The sequence below is a fragment of the Rattus rattus genome, chromosome 1 (assembly GCF_011064425.1).
Source record: "Rattus rattus isolate New Zealand chromosome 1, Rrattus_CSIRO_v1, whole genome shotgun sequence".
Lineage (NCBI taxonomy): Eukaryota > Metazoa > Chordata > Mammalia > Rodentia > Muridae > Rattus > Rattus rattus.
This window is the reverse complement of record NC_046154.1, coordinates 79,656,905-79,673,794: the sequence shown is the minus strand read 5'-3', so window position 1 is coordinate 79,673,794 and position 16,890 is coordinate 79,656,905. Positions and strand designations below refer to the sequence as shown.

The following is a 16,890-nucleotide window of genomic DNA, read 5'->3' as shown; positions in this document are numbered from 1 at the left end:
TGTGATGATCACCCTGAAGACAGTGATATTTATTTATGTATTTATGTATTTATTTATGTATATTTATTTATTTATTTATTTATTTATTTATTTATTTCAAGTAACACATTTTGAGAAATTCCTGTCCTTTTCATCCATAGGCCATGACTTGCCTCCTTACCAAATGCACTGTCATAGTTGGTTTAAGGCACAAAGTCTTTTCTAGTGAATAATTTAAAGCTGGAGATTCCCCCCTTTTCTGACTTTGATTCAGTCACCTAGCAAACTAGGTGTAACTTCTCAACTCTGAATTTTGAGATGAACAGATGCCTCTGGACAGCTGGAAGTGAGCACCCATCCCCCTGCTTATCAATAACCCTGTGGAACTTTTAAGTTTGACATAAAATGGACCATAGCACTTCATTTCTTACAATTCCCTCTTTCTTTTCTCTTTTACTTTTATAATGTTCTTTTCTGAGACTCTTTTAATTTTTTTGTTTCTCTTGTTAATTCATTGGGATGGATAATATTCTATCAATGGCACTGGTGATTGTCTTATCAGGAGCTATATTCTCACAAATCAAAACTTTATACATTCTACAAAGTATGACCCAAACATAACCCTTCTCTGTTGGTGTCATATTAAGTATTATACTATTTTCCCAAGCCCCTCATCTGAAGACATTCCTTTAAGGTCAGCCCTTAAAGGAATTTAATCTTTGTTAACTATAACAAATAGTCAACCTAGTACACATTCTTGCTTACTATTGGCCAGTAGACTATTTCCTATTCTAATCTTATAGCTATTTGACTTTTATCATTAGTTTGGAAATCCCCTGGTGATTTCCATAGAGTCAGCATAAACATCAAAGTCCCAGGTATCCAGGCTGGAGAGATGGTGCAGAAGATAAGACCACCAGCTGCTCTTACAAAGGACTGGACTTTGGTTCCCATCATCCACATGGCAGCTCACAACAAAATGAAACCCCAGTTTCAGGGAATCTGATGCTCTCTTCTGGTCTCCATGGACACCAAACGTGCACACAATACACAGATACACATGCAAGCACAATATACAAAATAAAAGTTTCTTTTTAAAAAACAAAATGTCTTTGTGCTGTATATAGCTTCACCAAGCAAATTGAATTCCAAAGTTAAGGTTAAAGGCCTACTGAACCAACTTGCAGGTCCCAAAGGAGTCAAGTAGTGGCTTAAATAAAGGTTCCCCTATCTACAATACCATCAACAGTCAGCCCAGGAAACAGTTAGAACCCCTTTCTTGCTTCAGACATCTAATACATTGGTAAAGACTGAAAAAAAAAAACAACCCAGAGTCAACAATAAGACACATTCAAAAACTGGGTTATATATCTGAACAGATTTTTTATAAAGATATTAACTAAGAAATCATTTTAAAATGTTCACCATCTTAGAAATTAGGAAAATGCAACTCAGAACAACTTTGAGATTTCATCAAACCCCAGAAATAATGATTAAAAACAACCAAATAACAACAAATGTTAGAGAGGATATATGGAAAACAGAGCCCTATTTCATTGTTGTAGGGTTTGCAAACTGGTGTAGCCCTATGGAAATCAGTACAGAGAATTCACAAACAGATAAAATAATTCTGCCACATAACACATGTATCACTATACCAATATCTTGGCATATGCCTAAAGGAATCAACCAACCCCACAGAGAGCTGTTCAGTCATGTGCATTGATGATCTATTCCTAATATGTAGGAAAAGTAAATAACCTAAATGTCCCTCACTTGAAAAATGGATAAGAAAATGTGGTTCATATACATGATTCAAGATGATTTAGTTCTAACGAAAAAAAATGAAATCATGAAATCTGCAGGTAAGTGGATCAACATCGAAAAGGTTAAACTGACTAAGGTAACCCAGACTCAGAAAGAAAAATGTGTATATTCTCTCTCATCTATAGTTCCAAGATTCAAATCTTCAGATGTGAGTATATAGCCTGAAGTAAAAACAGGAAATAGGAAAGTAAAAATGTACCAAATAAACTTGGTCCTAGAGAGGGAAATATAGCAGTGTACAAGTGACATAAGAATGAAAATAAAAGAAGAAAAGACAAAAATAGCGGTCTTTTAAATAGGAGAAAAGAAAGGAAGTCAATACAGAAGGGAAGCAAGGGGACAACATAATACTAAGAGTTATTGAGCCACAAAATGAATCATTATTTACCCCCAAAGTACATATAATGAATATATATTCATAATACATATAAAATTTGAAACTTCACTATGTCACTTGGACTGGCAAAGCTCCCCACTACAACCATTGATGATCCAAATCTCCAACACTAGGAATAAAAAACCGTCTTTCAAGCCAAGGCAGTCATAGAGACTCCAAAACCAATATAAGCTATTGTGTTGCATTTACTTACCTCCTAGAGTGTTATTTAAGTACCTACTGCTGAAGAAAGATACTGTGCACTTTGTGCATATGACTTTAATCCAAAAATCTCTTTGCTAGAGGATAGCTTTTCTATTACTAGAAAGTGCTATAGAAGCTGCCAAGAAAGAGAAGCAACCAAAAACCCTATTCTACTGTACCTTTATACAACAATGACCAGCATGACATGGCCCTAAAAGTACAATTGTGACACACGCATTTTAGTGGTAACCAGCTCCTGTGTAATTGTACTGAAGGGCCACTCAACAAAGAGGAAATCGTGTTTTATATGGAGACTTATGCAACTACCCAAAGCTAATGAGGTCACGGTCCTTAGGGGAGAACCTCCTACTACCACTTTACTAACCCAGCGTGACTGCTAACTGCATTCTAAATATTCATTCTACTACAATACAAAAGAGTAGCTACTGCCTCCCCCTAACATGCCCCCCATCAAAGAAAGGCCAAGGAACAATATAGTACAGAGAACCACAACTGGTCAAAATACAAAGAAAGTTGATTGTAGGGTACCCAGTCACAAGGGATACAGGCAAAACACAACTCCTGTGTCTATAAGGCACAGGAAACATCATGCAGAAGAGAGATGAAATATTGAAAATGCCAGAAAACTATTAAGTCACCTGAAAGTGTGTCTTCTAGAAAGACGAGAAGCTAACACCAATAAGCATGTTAAAGTAGGAGGGGGAAATTTCATGAGTCCCAACCTCTAAATAAAAACTACAATGGAATAATGAGAGGAGACAGTTAGTATTCCGCAGGAATTAGCTATTTTACTGTTTAGTACTAAGTGGACAGGCCAGAAATCATATATGCACAAACAACACTAAACAGACTCAACATGTAGTATTTATGTACATACAATAAGCACAAGTATGTACCAGTAACAATTAAAGAAGAAGAGGACATGAATTTAAGAAAAAAAATGAGGGTTGATAACATGGTAGGTGTTTGACTGACAAAAGATAAGGGGTAAATGATGTCATTTCATTTTAAACTTTGTCTAAAAAGTAATAAAAAGATTGATGTTTAGTAAAGAAAATCTTAGAAAACACAAATACATTAAGAAAAAACCAATCTAGTATTCGATAATAAATATTATAATATAATATTTTATATTTTTAATATCAATATTAATATAATACAAATATAAATAAATAATTGCCTTTCTACTGTCTCTATTATTTTCTTAGTAAAAATGACATCATTGACCAAAAGCAAAGACCAAAATATAAAAATCTTCCACCTGCCAATAACCAGGCCCTAATTGCTAGTCATCTGACCCAATGACTTTTGATATCTTTTATAAAAGAATAATAATCCCTAACTCCTAATGACCCCTGGCCCTTGAATTAAATAATTAGTCCCAGCAGAGATAAATGGTGCTATAAAATACTACTTAACTGGCTAGTGAGTGCTTGCCTCCTGTGTACATAAATATGACACCAGAAAAGCAGTCAATTCTGGTCTCACAAATTCCTTTACACTTGTTCCATGGCAGGCTATCTCAGCACAACAAAAATTACATAATTATCTTTCCAATGAGCTATAATGATATACACAAATATAATTCAGCAAACTGAATTCAACATTACAAATGTAATATATAATAGTAAGATGAGAAAACATTATCCACAAGAGAAGTAAAATTTCTCTGTTCATAGATTGTTATCATCAACCAAAAGAACTTGCTGGAATCCATCAGATGTTACTCAGTGTGTGTGTATGTGTGTGTGTGTGTGTGTGTGTGTGTGTGTGTGTGTGTGTGTGTGTACACATACTATATATACTAATATTTTATATTTTTCCACAGATTTACTAGTAACAATCAGAAATAAAAATTTAAAACCTTTTCAATATATCAGAATAAAACAATTTAGAAAAATCATGAAGAACCTGCATGCTGAAGACTATCAAACACTTCTGAGAAGGAAGGTAAAGATAATAGTTCATTAGGAGAGAGTACTCCGTAGTGTTACAATGTTACAGTTCTATGTAACCTACAGATAACTGGGAATTCAAACCCTCAGTGGGATTTTGTTTTAGAATTTGCTTTTATAAATCAATAAAAGTTGATTCTATGAAAATTAAGTAAGTAAAATTGGCAAAGCAAGTAAAGTAAATTGGTAAAAGAAGGAAAGTAAGGACTGAAATAAGGAAAGTGTAGACTTCAAGATTCACTATGAAAAAAAAAAAAGATTCACTATGGAGCAACAGATATAAACACAGGGAAAGGGTGACCCAGGCACAGAGCAGAGCTAGGGCAGAACAAACTTACACAAACACAGCTTAGGCAAAACACAAGTGTTGTGCACCACAGCAAACAAATGCTGCTTTTAGCAAGCAGTACTAGAATAGTTATATAAACACACAGAAAAAAAATGATCAAATAATATAGCATGTACATGCATCATGTACATAAAGAGACTGTATATAGTACAATGTGAATTGAGAGTATAAAACATAAAATATATCAAAGGAAATACAAGGTCAGGAAAAAAGCCCAAAATAGTGGAAATAACTCTTAACAATAAAAGAACTGGGGGAAATCACCATCCCTGACCTCAAGCTACACTACAGAGAAATTATGATAAAAAAAACATGGTATTGTTACAGAAACAGGCATGTTGACCAGTGAATAGATTTGAAGACCCAGGAATAAAGCCACACACTTACAGACACTTAATCTTTGACAAAGAAGTCAAAATTATAAAATGGGGGGGAAAAGGAGGCATCTTCAATAAATGGTACTGTTCTAACTGGCAGTCTGTGTATAGAAAAAGGGAAACAGATCCATATTTGTCACCTTGCACAAAGCTCAAGTCCAAGTGGATAAAGGACTTCAATATAAAACCAGATACACTGACTCTAATAGAAGAGAAAGTAGGGAAGAGCCTCGAATTCATTTGCACAGAGGGAAATTTACTAAACAGAATTCTAATGGCTCATGCTTTAGATCAAGAATCAATAAATGGGACATCATGAAACTGAAAAGCTTCTATGAGGCAAAGGACACTGTCAATAGACATACCGGCAACCTACAGATTGGGAAAAATTTTTCACTAACCCCACATCCAATAGAGAGCTAATACCAAAATATATAAAGAACTAAAGAAGCTAACCACCAAAACACCAAACAATCCAATAAAAAAAAATGGGGTATAAAACTAAACAGAGAAGCCACAATATAGGAATCTAGAAGGGCTGAGAAGCACTTGAAGAAATAAGATTCCTACCAGAGGGAAATACAGACTGGAGTAGCCATCCCCTGCTACCAGACAGTGCTTCCAGAGGATAGAGGAACACATCAACTCACCCACAAAACCTTCCACCCAAAATGAATATTTTCATCTGTAAGTGCTTTGGTCATCACAGTAACTGATACACTGTGTATTTTATATCTATGTAAGTATGTAGGGGTACCATGTATTTCTCAAAGATACATTAAAGAAATTATTTCATTCGGGTAAAAAGAAATGTTCAAAGTCCTTAATGATCAGGGAAATGCAAATCAAAATGATCCTGAGATTCCACCTTACACCAATGAGAATGGCTAAGATCAAAACCTCAGGTGATAGCACATGTTGGTGAGGATGTGGAAAAAGAGGAACACTCCTGAATTGTTGGTGTGATTGGAAAGTGATACAACCTCTCTGGAAATCAATGTGGAGGTTCCTCAAAGATTGGAAAGAGAACTACCTCAAGATCCAGCTATACTACTCTTGGGAATATACCTAAAAAGATGCCCCATCATGCCAAAGGGGTACATGTTCCATGATGTTCATAGTGGCCTTATTTGTGACAGCCAAAAGCTGGGAAAACCCAGATGTCCCACAATGAAAGAACGGATACAGAAAATGCTGTTCATTTACACGATGGAATATTACTCAGCTATTAAGAATGAGGACATCCTGAGATTTGCAGACAAATGAATGGAACTAGAAAATAGCCTAAGTGAGGTAACTCAGACTCAAAGGGACATGCATGATATGTACTCACTAATAAGTGGATATTAGTCAAAAAATACAGAACACCCAGGATACATCCCACAGGATCCATGAAGGTTAATAAGCCAAAGGACCCAAGGGAGGATGCCGCACTCCCACTTGAGAGGGAGAAGAAAGCAGTCAGGGGTCAGAGGGAGGGAGGGAGGGACTTGGGCAGGAGAGGGGACAGGAAGGAGAAAAGGGAAACATGATCAGGTAGTATGGCGAGGGGTTGGGGGAGGGAGGGCAGGACTAAAGCTCTGTGGGATATGAGAAAGAATTGAAACCTGGGGAGATAAGAGATGTGTGGGCCCTCTAGAGTGTACCAGAGACCTGGGAGGTGAGAGATGCTCAGGACTCAAAGGAAAGGGACCTTAAATGAAGTGCTCTATAGTGAGGAGGAGGAACTTGTAGAGTCCACCTCCAGTGGAGGGACAGGACATCAAGTGGAGGGATAGGGCTGCCATCCCAAGTCAAAAGCTCAGACCCAGAAATGTTCCTGTCTGAAGGAACTGCAGAGACAGAAACAAAGAAGAGCATGAGAGAAAGGAGGTCCAGTGACAGGCCCAAAATGAGATACTGCTCAAGGGCAGACCTGGGACCCTGACACTATTACTGATGCTGTGGTGTGCTTGCAGACAGGAGTCTAACATGTCTGCCCCCTGAGAGGCCCAATCTGAAAGAGTCTGATGCAGATACTAGCACCCAACCAATGGACAGAAGCAGAGGATCCCTGTGGTGGAATTGGGGAAAAGCTGGAAGAAGCTGAGGAATAAGGCAACTCCATGGGAAGAGCAGCAGTCTCAACTGACCTGGACCCCTGAGTTCCCTCAGACACTGAGCCACCAGCCAGGTAGCATACACTAGCTGATATGAGACCCCTGACACATATACATCAGAGAATTGCTTGGTCTGACCTCAGTTAGAGGAGATGTACCTAACCCTCAAGAAACCTGAGACCCAAGGGAGTGGGAAGGTCTGGTGGGGTGGGGTTGGCAGTGGTGGGTGGGAACATCCTCTTGAAGAGTTGGGGGGAGAAGAGATAGGATGGGATGGGAGGGGATGGGAGGGGATGGGATGGGGGCAGACAGGCAGATGGCAGATGGGGCACAGGGGGATGAAGTCTGAACTGTAAAAAATACTAAAGAATATATATATAAATATATATATATGTATATATATATATGGTGAGAGAGAGAGAGAGAGAATATCAGATAAGAGACGTTCAGAGAATTTAGACAAACTCAAGCTCAAGGATAAAAATTTATTTTTTGATTAGCAACATATTGCATCAAAGCATATATACACAAATGTATGTACATGTCAGTAGGTTAGTCATTAGGGAAATGTATCCAGATTCTTCCACAGATCTACCATGTAAGTAAAGGACTCTCATCTTTGGCTGTACAATTTCCACCAGTGTCATACAAAGGAAAATATCAGCAAAGAACAAACTATTCTACATTAAGAATTCTAAAAAGAAATAAAAGGTATTTGCCTACATAAATCTTCATACACGAGTACTTACACCATCTTGTACTATTCTAAAACTGAAGGGAACTGAACTATTAAGAGATGCATGAACACACACCATGCTTCATATTACACAATGTAAAGTTACTACTTTACTATAATACAAATGAGTACTGACACATGGCTAAGTCTTACAATAATTATGCTGAATAAAAGCAGGCAGGGAATAGATAGCAATCCTGTAGGACTCCTGTGACATACAGTTTTAAAGGTTCAAGTGAATCTAGAGTGACATAAAAAAATTCGCAGAGTGGTTGTCAGACAAAGACAAAGGTGGCAAAATGAGCAACATAACAAAGGAATATGAGAAAATGGTCAGTATCTCAGTTATGACAGTTTTATTACATTCACAGAGACGTACACATACACATGCACATACACACACATACACAAATACACACACATACAACACAAACACATACACACATACACACACACACCACAAACACATACACACATGTATGTGCATGCCCACAGTTGCCATATTCTTATAACTTATATAAGTAGAGTTTACTGAAAACAAATTATAAGTCACTGAAGCTGTTACAATGAAAAAATTGTTCATTTCATGCACAAAAAAAAAGTCATGGGGAAGAGAGAGTTCCTTGGCTAGAGAATGAGGTGAGGAAACTGGTACAAGATGGAGACTCAATTTTGCAGAATGTAGTTAAGTAGAAGAGTCTGGAAAAAATCACCTAGGCAGCTAGACAGTAGTGACTTGAACCTTTAATGCCAGAACTCAGAAGGTAGAGACAGGTGGATCAAGGCTGCCTGGACTACAGAGTGATTTCCAGAACATCCAGAGATAGATAGATAGATAGATAGATAGATAGATAGATAGATAGATAGATAGATAGATAGATAGATAGATAGATAGATAGATAGAATCACCAAGTTAAAGAAACAGATGAAATAAAATCAGACTCACAAGCAGTGAAGTGATGCCACTAGGAGGTAGGTATACAGGATGAAGAGTCCAGGAGGCAGAGGATGCTATGGTGACTGGAGGAAACTAGGGAAAGTTTCCAATGAGCCAGCATGTGTGAATCCAGAGAAAACATGATTAACAGTGTGAGGTTGGTACTGTCAAGGGCTGGCAAACACAGCTTTTCCCAGTGCCAAAATGTTCTCCTGGCAGGAAAGTCCTTGAATGGCATGATAGTCTCAGGGTTTGTGTGCATTGAAACTCACTGGGCACACGTAGAATACAGAAAAGAAACTATAAGTGATATGTTTCCTTTTTATTTCTAGAGCAAAGCCAGGAAATTAAGATAATATAATCAGTAAAGCATGAAATAATAAGAGGGAGAGGCCATGTTATTATCCACATTACTAACAATTGATATGGCAGGCACTGGAAGGAAGGAGAGGTGGTCAGTATAATATGTGACTATGACAACTGTTTGACTCATTAATGGATGTAAAAATTCAACAGTGGTAGAGACTTTTAAAGAAAGACTAAAAATGAATTTACTGTTTCCAAGCACAATTGGACTGTGTTGTAAATGTTAATTTTGAAGATGATCAAAATGCATTGTCTGAAATTCTCAAAAAACTAATAAATATATTTTATAAAAAGAGATAGGACAATAAGGATACCTAAAGGGATCTAAGTATGTCATAAAGAAAAGTAAGGTAAATTATCTGAAAGGAAACCATGAAGGCACAGAAAAAAATCATAACCACCATGGTTGTGCCTATCACAGGCAACAGTTCTCAGTACTTTGCATACATCATGATGATTAATCCTCCTTGAGGCTGATAGGTGGCATAATTGTTCTGTAAATTTGACTGACAAGAGATAATTTTACCATCACCTCCTGGCCTTGGTAAGGGTAAACTCAGGACGTAGACTTAAGTGTGTTAGATGCCAGCACTTAGGTTTACACTCTTATTGCCTTCTCAGCATCAAAACAAAATTTCAGTCCTAATATTTCTTACTCAGAGAAATGTATAATTTTCTACCTTCAGCAAACATCAACTGCCCAAATATATTTTATACTGAAAAACACACCTTTCTAGGGAAATCACTAAAGATAGCAAGACACTTTCAACTGAAGAGTTCCTCCAATAATAAACAAGACAGGAGGCCAGACTTTAAATTAATTGCAATTCAGATTTAAAGTTGGGTAGTGAAACCAATATAAGAAGAGATGTTCAGCCATCTTCTCACCAAAGCCAACTCATAGTCCAACAGTCTTCCACTCCATGACATTCTTTTCAAAAAGGCCTCTTGCTTCCCATGAAAGCTGACTCCTTTCCAACTCACTTGAACATCATGCCATGCCTCATGTGGTATGCCCTTCACTTACTTGGTTATCGTCTCTGTACCTCTCTAACTCATGAGCACAAAACACTTCTGGTGATAAAAATCTAGTACATTGATATTTTTACATAGAGTATTAAATAGTGAGGCCTGCTGTATCCACTCCTTAGTACCCAGAGGAATGCCCGTAGCTCCACAGAAAAGGTATTGCTAAATGAATGAATGTTTCATCCACAAACTCACATCTTTTCGGGTCTCATTTTCCACAGCTTGAATCCTCTGATCCATTTCCTCTTCCAGCTCACTTAGCTGAATGGCCGCCTTGTCCTGGGCTCTGAAATTAAAAAAAAAAAATGCATTGTACACTTGGACTAAAACTGTGAAGAGAAATTCAAAACTCATCAACATCAGGCTTTGAATTAGAAATGATGTATCTGATATTTCCCAATCTATCTACATAATAAACTAACCTTGTCAATGTGACTACTTGAGTGTAAAATGACATTAAACAACGGAAAGAGATTAAATATTAGGCTGAAACAAACAGTAACTAAAGCCAGAAAGTTTCTGGGAGACTGTCATTAAATCTGAAAATATTGTTGCCACAACTAAGAGACAAACCAAGACGAAGGGAAGAACTTCACGGCATCAAACAATTAGATCTAATTTTAAATTTCTATTATAGAATTTTCACACTAATAGGCTAAAGTTAAAGTTAAAGGTGGAAGGAACACTCTCAGGAATGGTTTCTAATCACTGCTTTCAACTATCAATATCCTTCTGTATCTTATCTATGAGTTAATTTTAGAACTTTTATCTAGAAGGTATAAATGGCCAGAGAGAAGAAATAAAGTGTGACTTTGGGGCTTCTGCCCCATTCACCAAATGTATATATGTATATGTCTGTTTATCTGTTTATATATATATGTACATACATACATGTATAGGTATATGTGTATGTATGTAAGCATGCATGAACATTTGTGGAATTGATGAAACAAGTGATCACACCCAGTGTGTATGTGTGTGTGTGTGTATGTCTGTGTGTCTGTGTCCATGTGTCTGTATGTCTGTGTGTGTCTATAACTTCTCCCTTGCTTCCTTTTCTTTTCTCCCTGGCTCACAAAGAGTTAAGGAACTCCCAGCCTCTCCTCTCTCTGGAGAGGGACCCTTGAGCCAGAGAGAAGAGAGTTCAAGTAATAAAGCCTCTTTTTCTTAATCCCCTGCTGCTATCAGCAGGAACCAAATCACCCAAACCCGGCAGCTTTTGACCACAGAATAGCAAAGAGTTAAAGATGAAAAAAATTGCCAGAAGTCTTGGCTATGTAATCACCAATAGAAGAATTGTTGCCAAAGGTAAAGCAGCATTGGTCGTCATCACCAGCTCCATACCCCTTTCACTGCCTTCCTCTGTGACCTAGGTGTCAGGGTAAGCCCATAGCATCTGTCAAGTCGCTAGATAGAAAAAAGCATTCTGAAATTTTTAGGATAGATTATCAGTTCTGAGGAGTTGACATTATAAGATGGCAATGATCTACAAATAGATTGTTTAACCCTGCAATTACTACCTGACAAAACTTACCCTGTTTGAAATATTCTAGAATGTTCTAGATTCCTAAAGTTCAGGAAGTCCACTTACATCATAATATGATTGTGCCATTCAATCCTTTTGCCACTCAAGTCACAAAACAAGTTAAAGGACCCTGTGTGTCCTCAGGAAAGAAGTGGTTTGATACCTCTTCACTGCAATGGCCAAGTTTTCCATTTCTGTGCTCTGGAGTCTGATCTCACGGAGAAAGTTCCTTATCACATGTTCATATGGCTGGATTAGTCTTGGTTCCACAAGGTTGATGTTCTGATACAGGGTACTAACTTGTTCTTTTCTGCAAAAATATGAAAATTAAATGGTATCAGTTTAAAAATATAACAGAAAATGTATAGGGAAGAGAAAGACAACCAAAAAACAAGAAACAGGAAGGGTATAAAAATCCATAGACTGACTCAGAATGAAGAGAACAGCCAAGGCAGGGAGCCTGTGTTTTCTGTGTTGGAAGATGGCTAACTGGAACTCCATTGGAAGAGCAGTGGAAGCAACTTAGAATGAAGAGTCTTCATTTTACTTGTTAAATATTGAATTGTAAAGAACTTGAGAGAAAGGTAAACTAGTTATCAAAATCTGTGTTTCTCAAATCCCTAACAAAATATGTATTAACTTTGAACTTTGAAGAATTTATATACCTATTTTGTGATCAGTGAAAATTACTCAAACACATTCACTTTTGTGGATACATTCACATATCTTTTTCTCTCTTGTGCTTCAAACACTAAATGTTTGGAGTTTTCTCACACCAATTTATTTTCCATTTTCCAGGCACCAATTAAATGTTCAAGATTTTCATTATGTTAAAAACTACTGAAAGTTGGCACAAGCTCCCAGGCTCTGATCCACATGGCTGCCTCACTTCGGATGCCAGGCACCAGTTCAAGTGAAGTCTTTTCTAACTAAACAGCTGTACATCAGCAGTTCCCATGAAATACCCGTGGGTTTGATAATTTCATAAAATGGCTCATGGAACTCAAGAAAACAATTTACTTTTAACCACTTACCATAAAGACTGGCAAAATGGGAAGGGCATACAGGGATGACACTAAGGGCCAAACAGTGTTCATGCCCTGTCTATATCACTTATTCTGTTTACACTTTGATGTGTTCACCAGCCCAGAAGTTCCCCAAGCACACTCTTAAAACCACAAGTCAAACTCAAGTCCAGCCCTTTTTTCTTCTCCAGAGTCAGGGATGAAAGTCCAAGTTCTAGCCCTCTGATACTGCTTTACATTTGTTTTTTGTTTGGTTGGCTTGCTATTCTTTGCTTGTCTGTAGTCATCCTTCATTCTGAAGCAACTTACAGCCTAATGGTGTCATCGATTCCCTTACATGATAGAAGATAAGACATGATTAGACAGGCTAGTGGCTTTCCAGCCACAGAAATCAGCAGCTAATGACCAGCATGGAATTGGGAGTGTTTTTTGAGTAACAAATTCTTTAGTCTTTATAGAAACACATACTGTGCTCGCTAGTTGTATATCAATTTGACACAAGCTAGAGTCACTGGAGAGGAGACGGAACCACAGTTGAGAAAATGTCTCAATAGACTGAGGCTGTAGATGGAACTGCAGAGCAATTTCTAGATTGATGTGGGCAAGGGGTCCTGGGTTCTACAAGAAAGCTGGCTAAACAAGCCCTGGAGAATAAACAAGTAAGAAAGACCCCTCCAATGCCCCTGCATCAACTCCTGCCTATAGATTCCAGTCCACTTTGAGGTCTTGTCCTTACTGCTTTGGATGATGAAATGTTATATGGAACTATGAGTGAAATAAACCCTACCTTCCCCATGTTGTTTTTGGCCATGATGTTTTATCACGGCAATAGTAACCCCAGCTTAAAACACACACTCTGTGTGAATTTAATAACCACTGGACTGTCTACAAGCACCAACATTTTCCCGAACAGATGGGCTGGATACTGATCTCCTTTGACAGGCTACATCAGAGACAATGCAGTCTATCCTTCCTTCTTACTCTACTAGAGGACTAGGAGTATTGTAATTTGACACAAACTGTGACTGTGACAGCACATGATAGTATCAGGGATTTCTTTTACAAAAGCAAATAACATATATACTGACTAAAAGACACAGCAGGTTTTTGAAAAAAATTTATTCCTTAGATCTGAAATAACTTATCATAACACCAGCACAAAAGAAACGTTACGAGTTTTCAGTAGAGTTAAATATGTAAAGATAGCTAGTTCTCACAGAACACCAAGTCCTCTCATTTCAACACTGCACTGTTGAAAAGGCAGCAGTAGCACTTGGTTATTTCTTCTACTTGCTGCTCTCTGACACTGATTTCATAGCTATTCCCTGAATAATGCGAAATATCTCTTGTCTCCTGACCCTGATATGGAAAGATTACTCTTGATGTGCATGTATTACACTGGAAATGGTCCTGAGCAGGACAAGAAACCAAGAAGCTCACAAACCTTGCACAGTCATGGACAGTACCTATGAACCACAATTTGATGACCACACATCACTCAAATACCCTGAACAGGAAACTCGCATCATCTTCTCCATCCACTTTGACCAGAATCTGTTGAGGGCAGTATGTTTTCATGTTTGTTTTAGATGTGTCATTTTATGTGTATGAGTGTTTTACTCCAATGTCTATCTGTGTATCCCAGGCATGTCTGAAGTCCACAGAGATCAGAAGAAAAACCTGGGTAGCTAAGACAGGAAGATTATAAGTTTAATCAAGGCCATTCTAGCTAAATTGTAGCAAATTGTTGTTGTTGTTGTTGTTGTTGTTGTTGTTGGTGGTGGTGGTGGTGGTGGTGGTGGTGGTGGTGGTGGTGGTGATGGTAGTGTTTAATTAAAAGGAAGAAAAAGAAATGCAAAAACTGAAGGTTGAAGTGGGTGAAGGGCAGGAGGGAAGGACAGGAAGCGTGGGTCAGGTTACAGACTCCCTGGACAATGCTGAGAAAGGTGTTCAGTGACCTTGCAGTTCTGAGAGTCCACTCCCTCCCTCTGGCAGGTGCAGACCATCTGCTCCTAAACCCAAGACAAACTTGAATTATTACTTTACTTTATCAGTGTCTTGTGACGTTACATGCACACTAGGCTACAGGTATGGATCTTAAACGTCTCCCCAACTTGCCCTTGAAATCCTTTGAGAATAAGAAATCTTTTGTTCCTAAGATCCAAAGGTCTACCTTTCCTTTCAGGATCCCATTGTGCTGTTATTCTCCTTGTCCTCCTGACCTGAGGAAAATTGAAGACTCTGTCCCTTCTTGACCCCATCAACAGTATCCCTGAGTGCTGTGTCTTACAGTAAAATTCTTATCTAGACCTGACCACTTGTCCTCAAACTATAAGCTGTGATGCTGTAATCCTTCTAATAAAGCTTATCTACCGGGTAATTCTTTCTACAAAGAATTAGGTAACTTCCTTTCTACAAAGCCGCTATTATCTGAAATAGACAAGAAAACAGCAAGTAGAAAGGCAAGCAGGAAGAATTAGAATAAATGTTCTTTGTTCAAAAAAAGTACTCTGCTACTGTTCCCACACTCTGCTACTGTCCCCACCCAGCCACAGATTGTGGTAATAGCAGCAAGCCTAGCTCTCCACTGGTGTCAGTAGGAAGCCAGACTGCATGGTCTCTGATGAATGTCCCAGGGAGCAAGACTTCAATAAGAAGAGGCTTTGGCTGTGGTAGGGAAGATCATACTCACCAGATCCCAGATTAATTGCTGTACAACTTGAGTATATCATCTATTGCAATGTTTATAACCACAGAATGTATTTCTATTAACATTTTGCAAATCAGGTGGAACTAAAATTCTGTTATAAGATAAATCTTAACCCTAATGACCCCAAATTTATGAGTTGAAACCCTCCCAATAGGATCTCAAACTCTAGCTTAGTGGGTCTCAACCTTCTAAATGCTGCAACTCTTTAATACAGTTCATCATGTAACTTCCAACCATAAAATTATTTTTATTGCTATTTTATACTTTTGCTGCTGTCATGAATTGTAACGGAAATATTTGTGTTTTGTGATGATCTTAGGAGACCTTATGAAAGAGTTATTCAATCTTCAAGGATGTTGAAAACCACAAGTTGGGAACCACTACTCTAGCTACTAATATTCGAGAGTCTTTAATAAAGGAATTAAGTTAAAATGAGATCATGTGGTAAATTCTAACCCAGGCTTACTAGTGGACTTATAAAAGGAGGTGATTTGGACATAGATATATATATATAGAGAGAGAGAGGACCGTGTGTAAACAAAAGGGAAGATAGCAGATATAAACCCAGAAAAAAGGCACCATGACAAACAACCCCTTCTGGTAATTTCGTGCTAGAGTTTTAGATTCTAAAGTTGTGAGAATTTTCTGTTGTTTAAACTAACTGTGGTACTTGATGCTAAAAATGCCTGGGCAGCCCATAGGATCCAAGAACACAGAAACTGAATGGCAAAATTATAATTCTTTTTTGTACTAGAGACATCATAATTAGCCACTAATATACTATCACTTCTCAACTATGTTAAATACCTGCACTTTGGCAGAATAAATGGGATTCAAAGTTAATCCCAGAATTTTGAAACACAGTATGACATGAGTTGCATATTAACTCTGCTGCCTAATCAAGAATAGCTTAAAAATATCTCCATGTTGCTTTAAATTCTTTGTAACTTTTTCTTCTAAATTGCTCAATTTATTCAGAGGCTAATCATATTTTTTAAAAATATCTGTTCAAATTACATATTATTAATAAAGTCATAATGGTAAGCCACATTATATGATATGATATTACAATCTGTCATTACCCCTCCCATTAAAGCTCAGGACAAATACTAGTTTCAGGAATGATCCACATGATTAGACAATAGTAAAGCATCGACAAAAATGTCTTCTCTGAGATTGTCCCAAGCAATTTCTACACAGCTGGACCCTTCATGACTTTACCTGGAACATTTAGACTAACAGGATACAAAACCTAAAGGTATACTATGTGGTACAAATCCGTCAAAGAAATCATTCTGTAGAGTCCTTCTTTACCAGCTAAAGTCTCAACAGGTCCTTCACTTTCTGTAAATGTTTAAAGTAAGAGCAAATTATA

General features: G+C 37.6%; 1 protein-coding gene across 1 annotated transcript in view; it reads right to left on the bottom strand.

Annotated features, from left to right (window-relative positions):
• Rasef (RAS and EF-hand domain containing) overlaps nucleotides 1–16,890 on the bottom strand; it is a 67,183-nt gene that overhangs the window by 35,353 nt on the left and 14,940 nt on the right. Inside the window, exons 2-3 of the mRNA XM_032902702.1 lie at nucleotides 11,944–12,090; nucleotides 10,451–10,541 (exon numbers count right to left, since the gene is read on the bottom strand). Coding sequence (XP_032758593.1) covers nucleotides 10,451–10,541; nucleotides 11,944–12,090 — 238 coding nt within the window. The remainder of the gene's footprint in view (nucleotides 1–10,450; nucleotides 10,542–11,943; nucleotides 12,091–16,890) is intronic.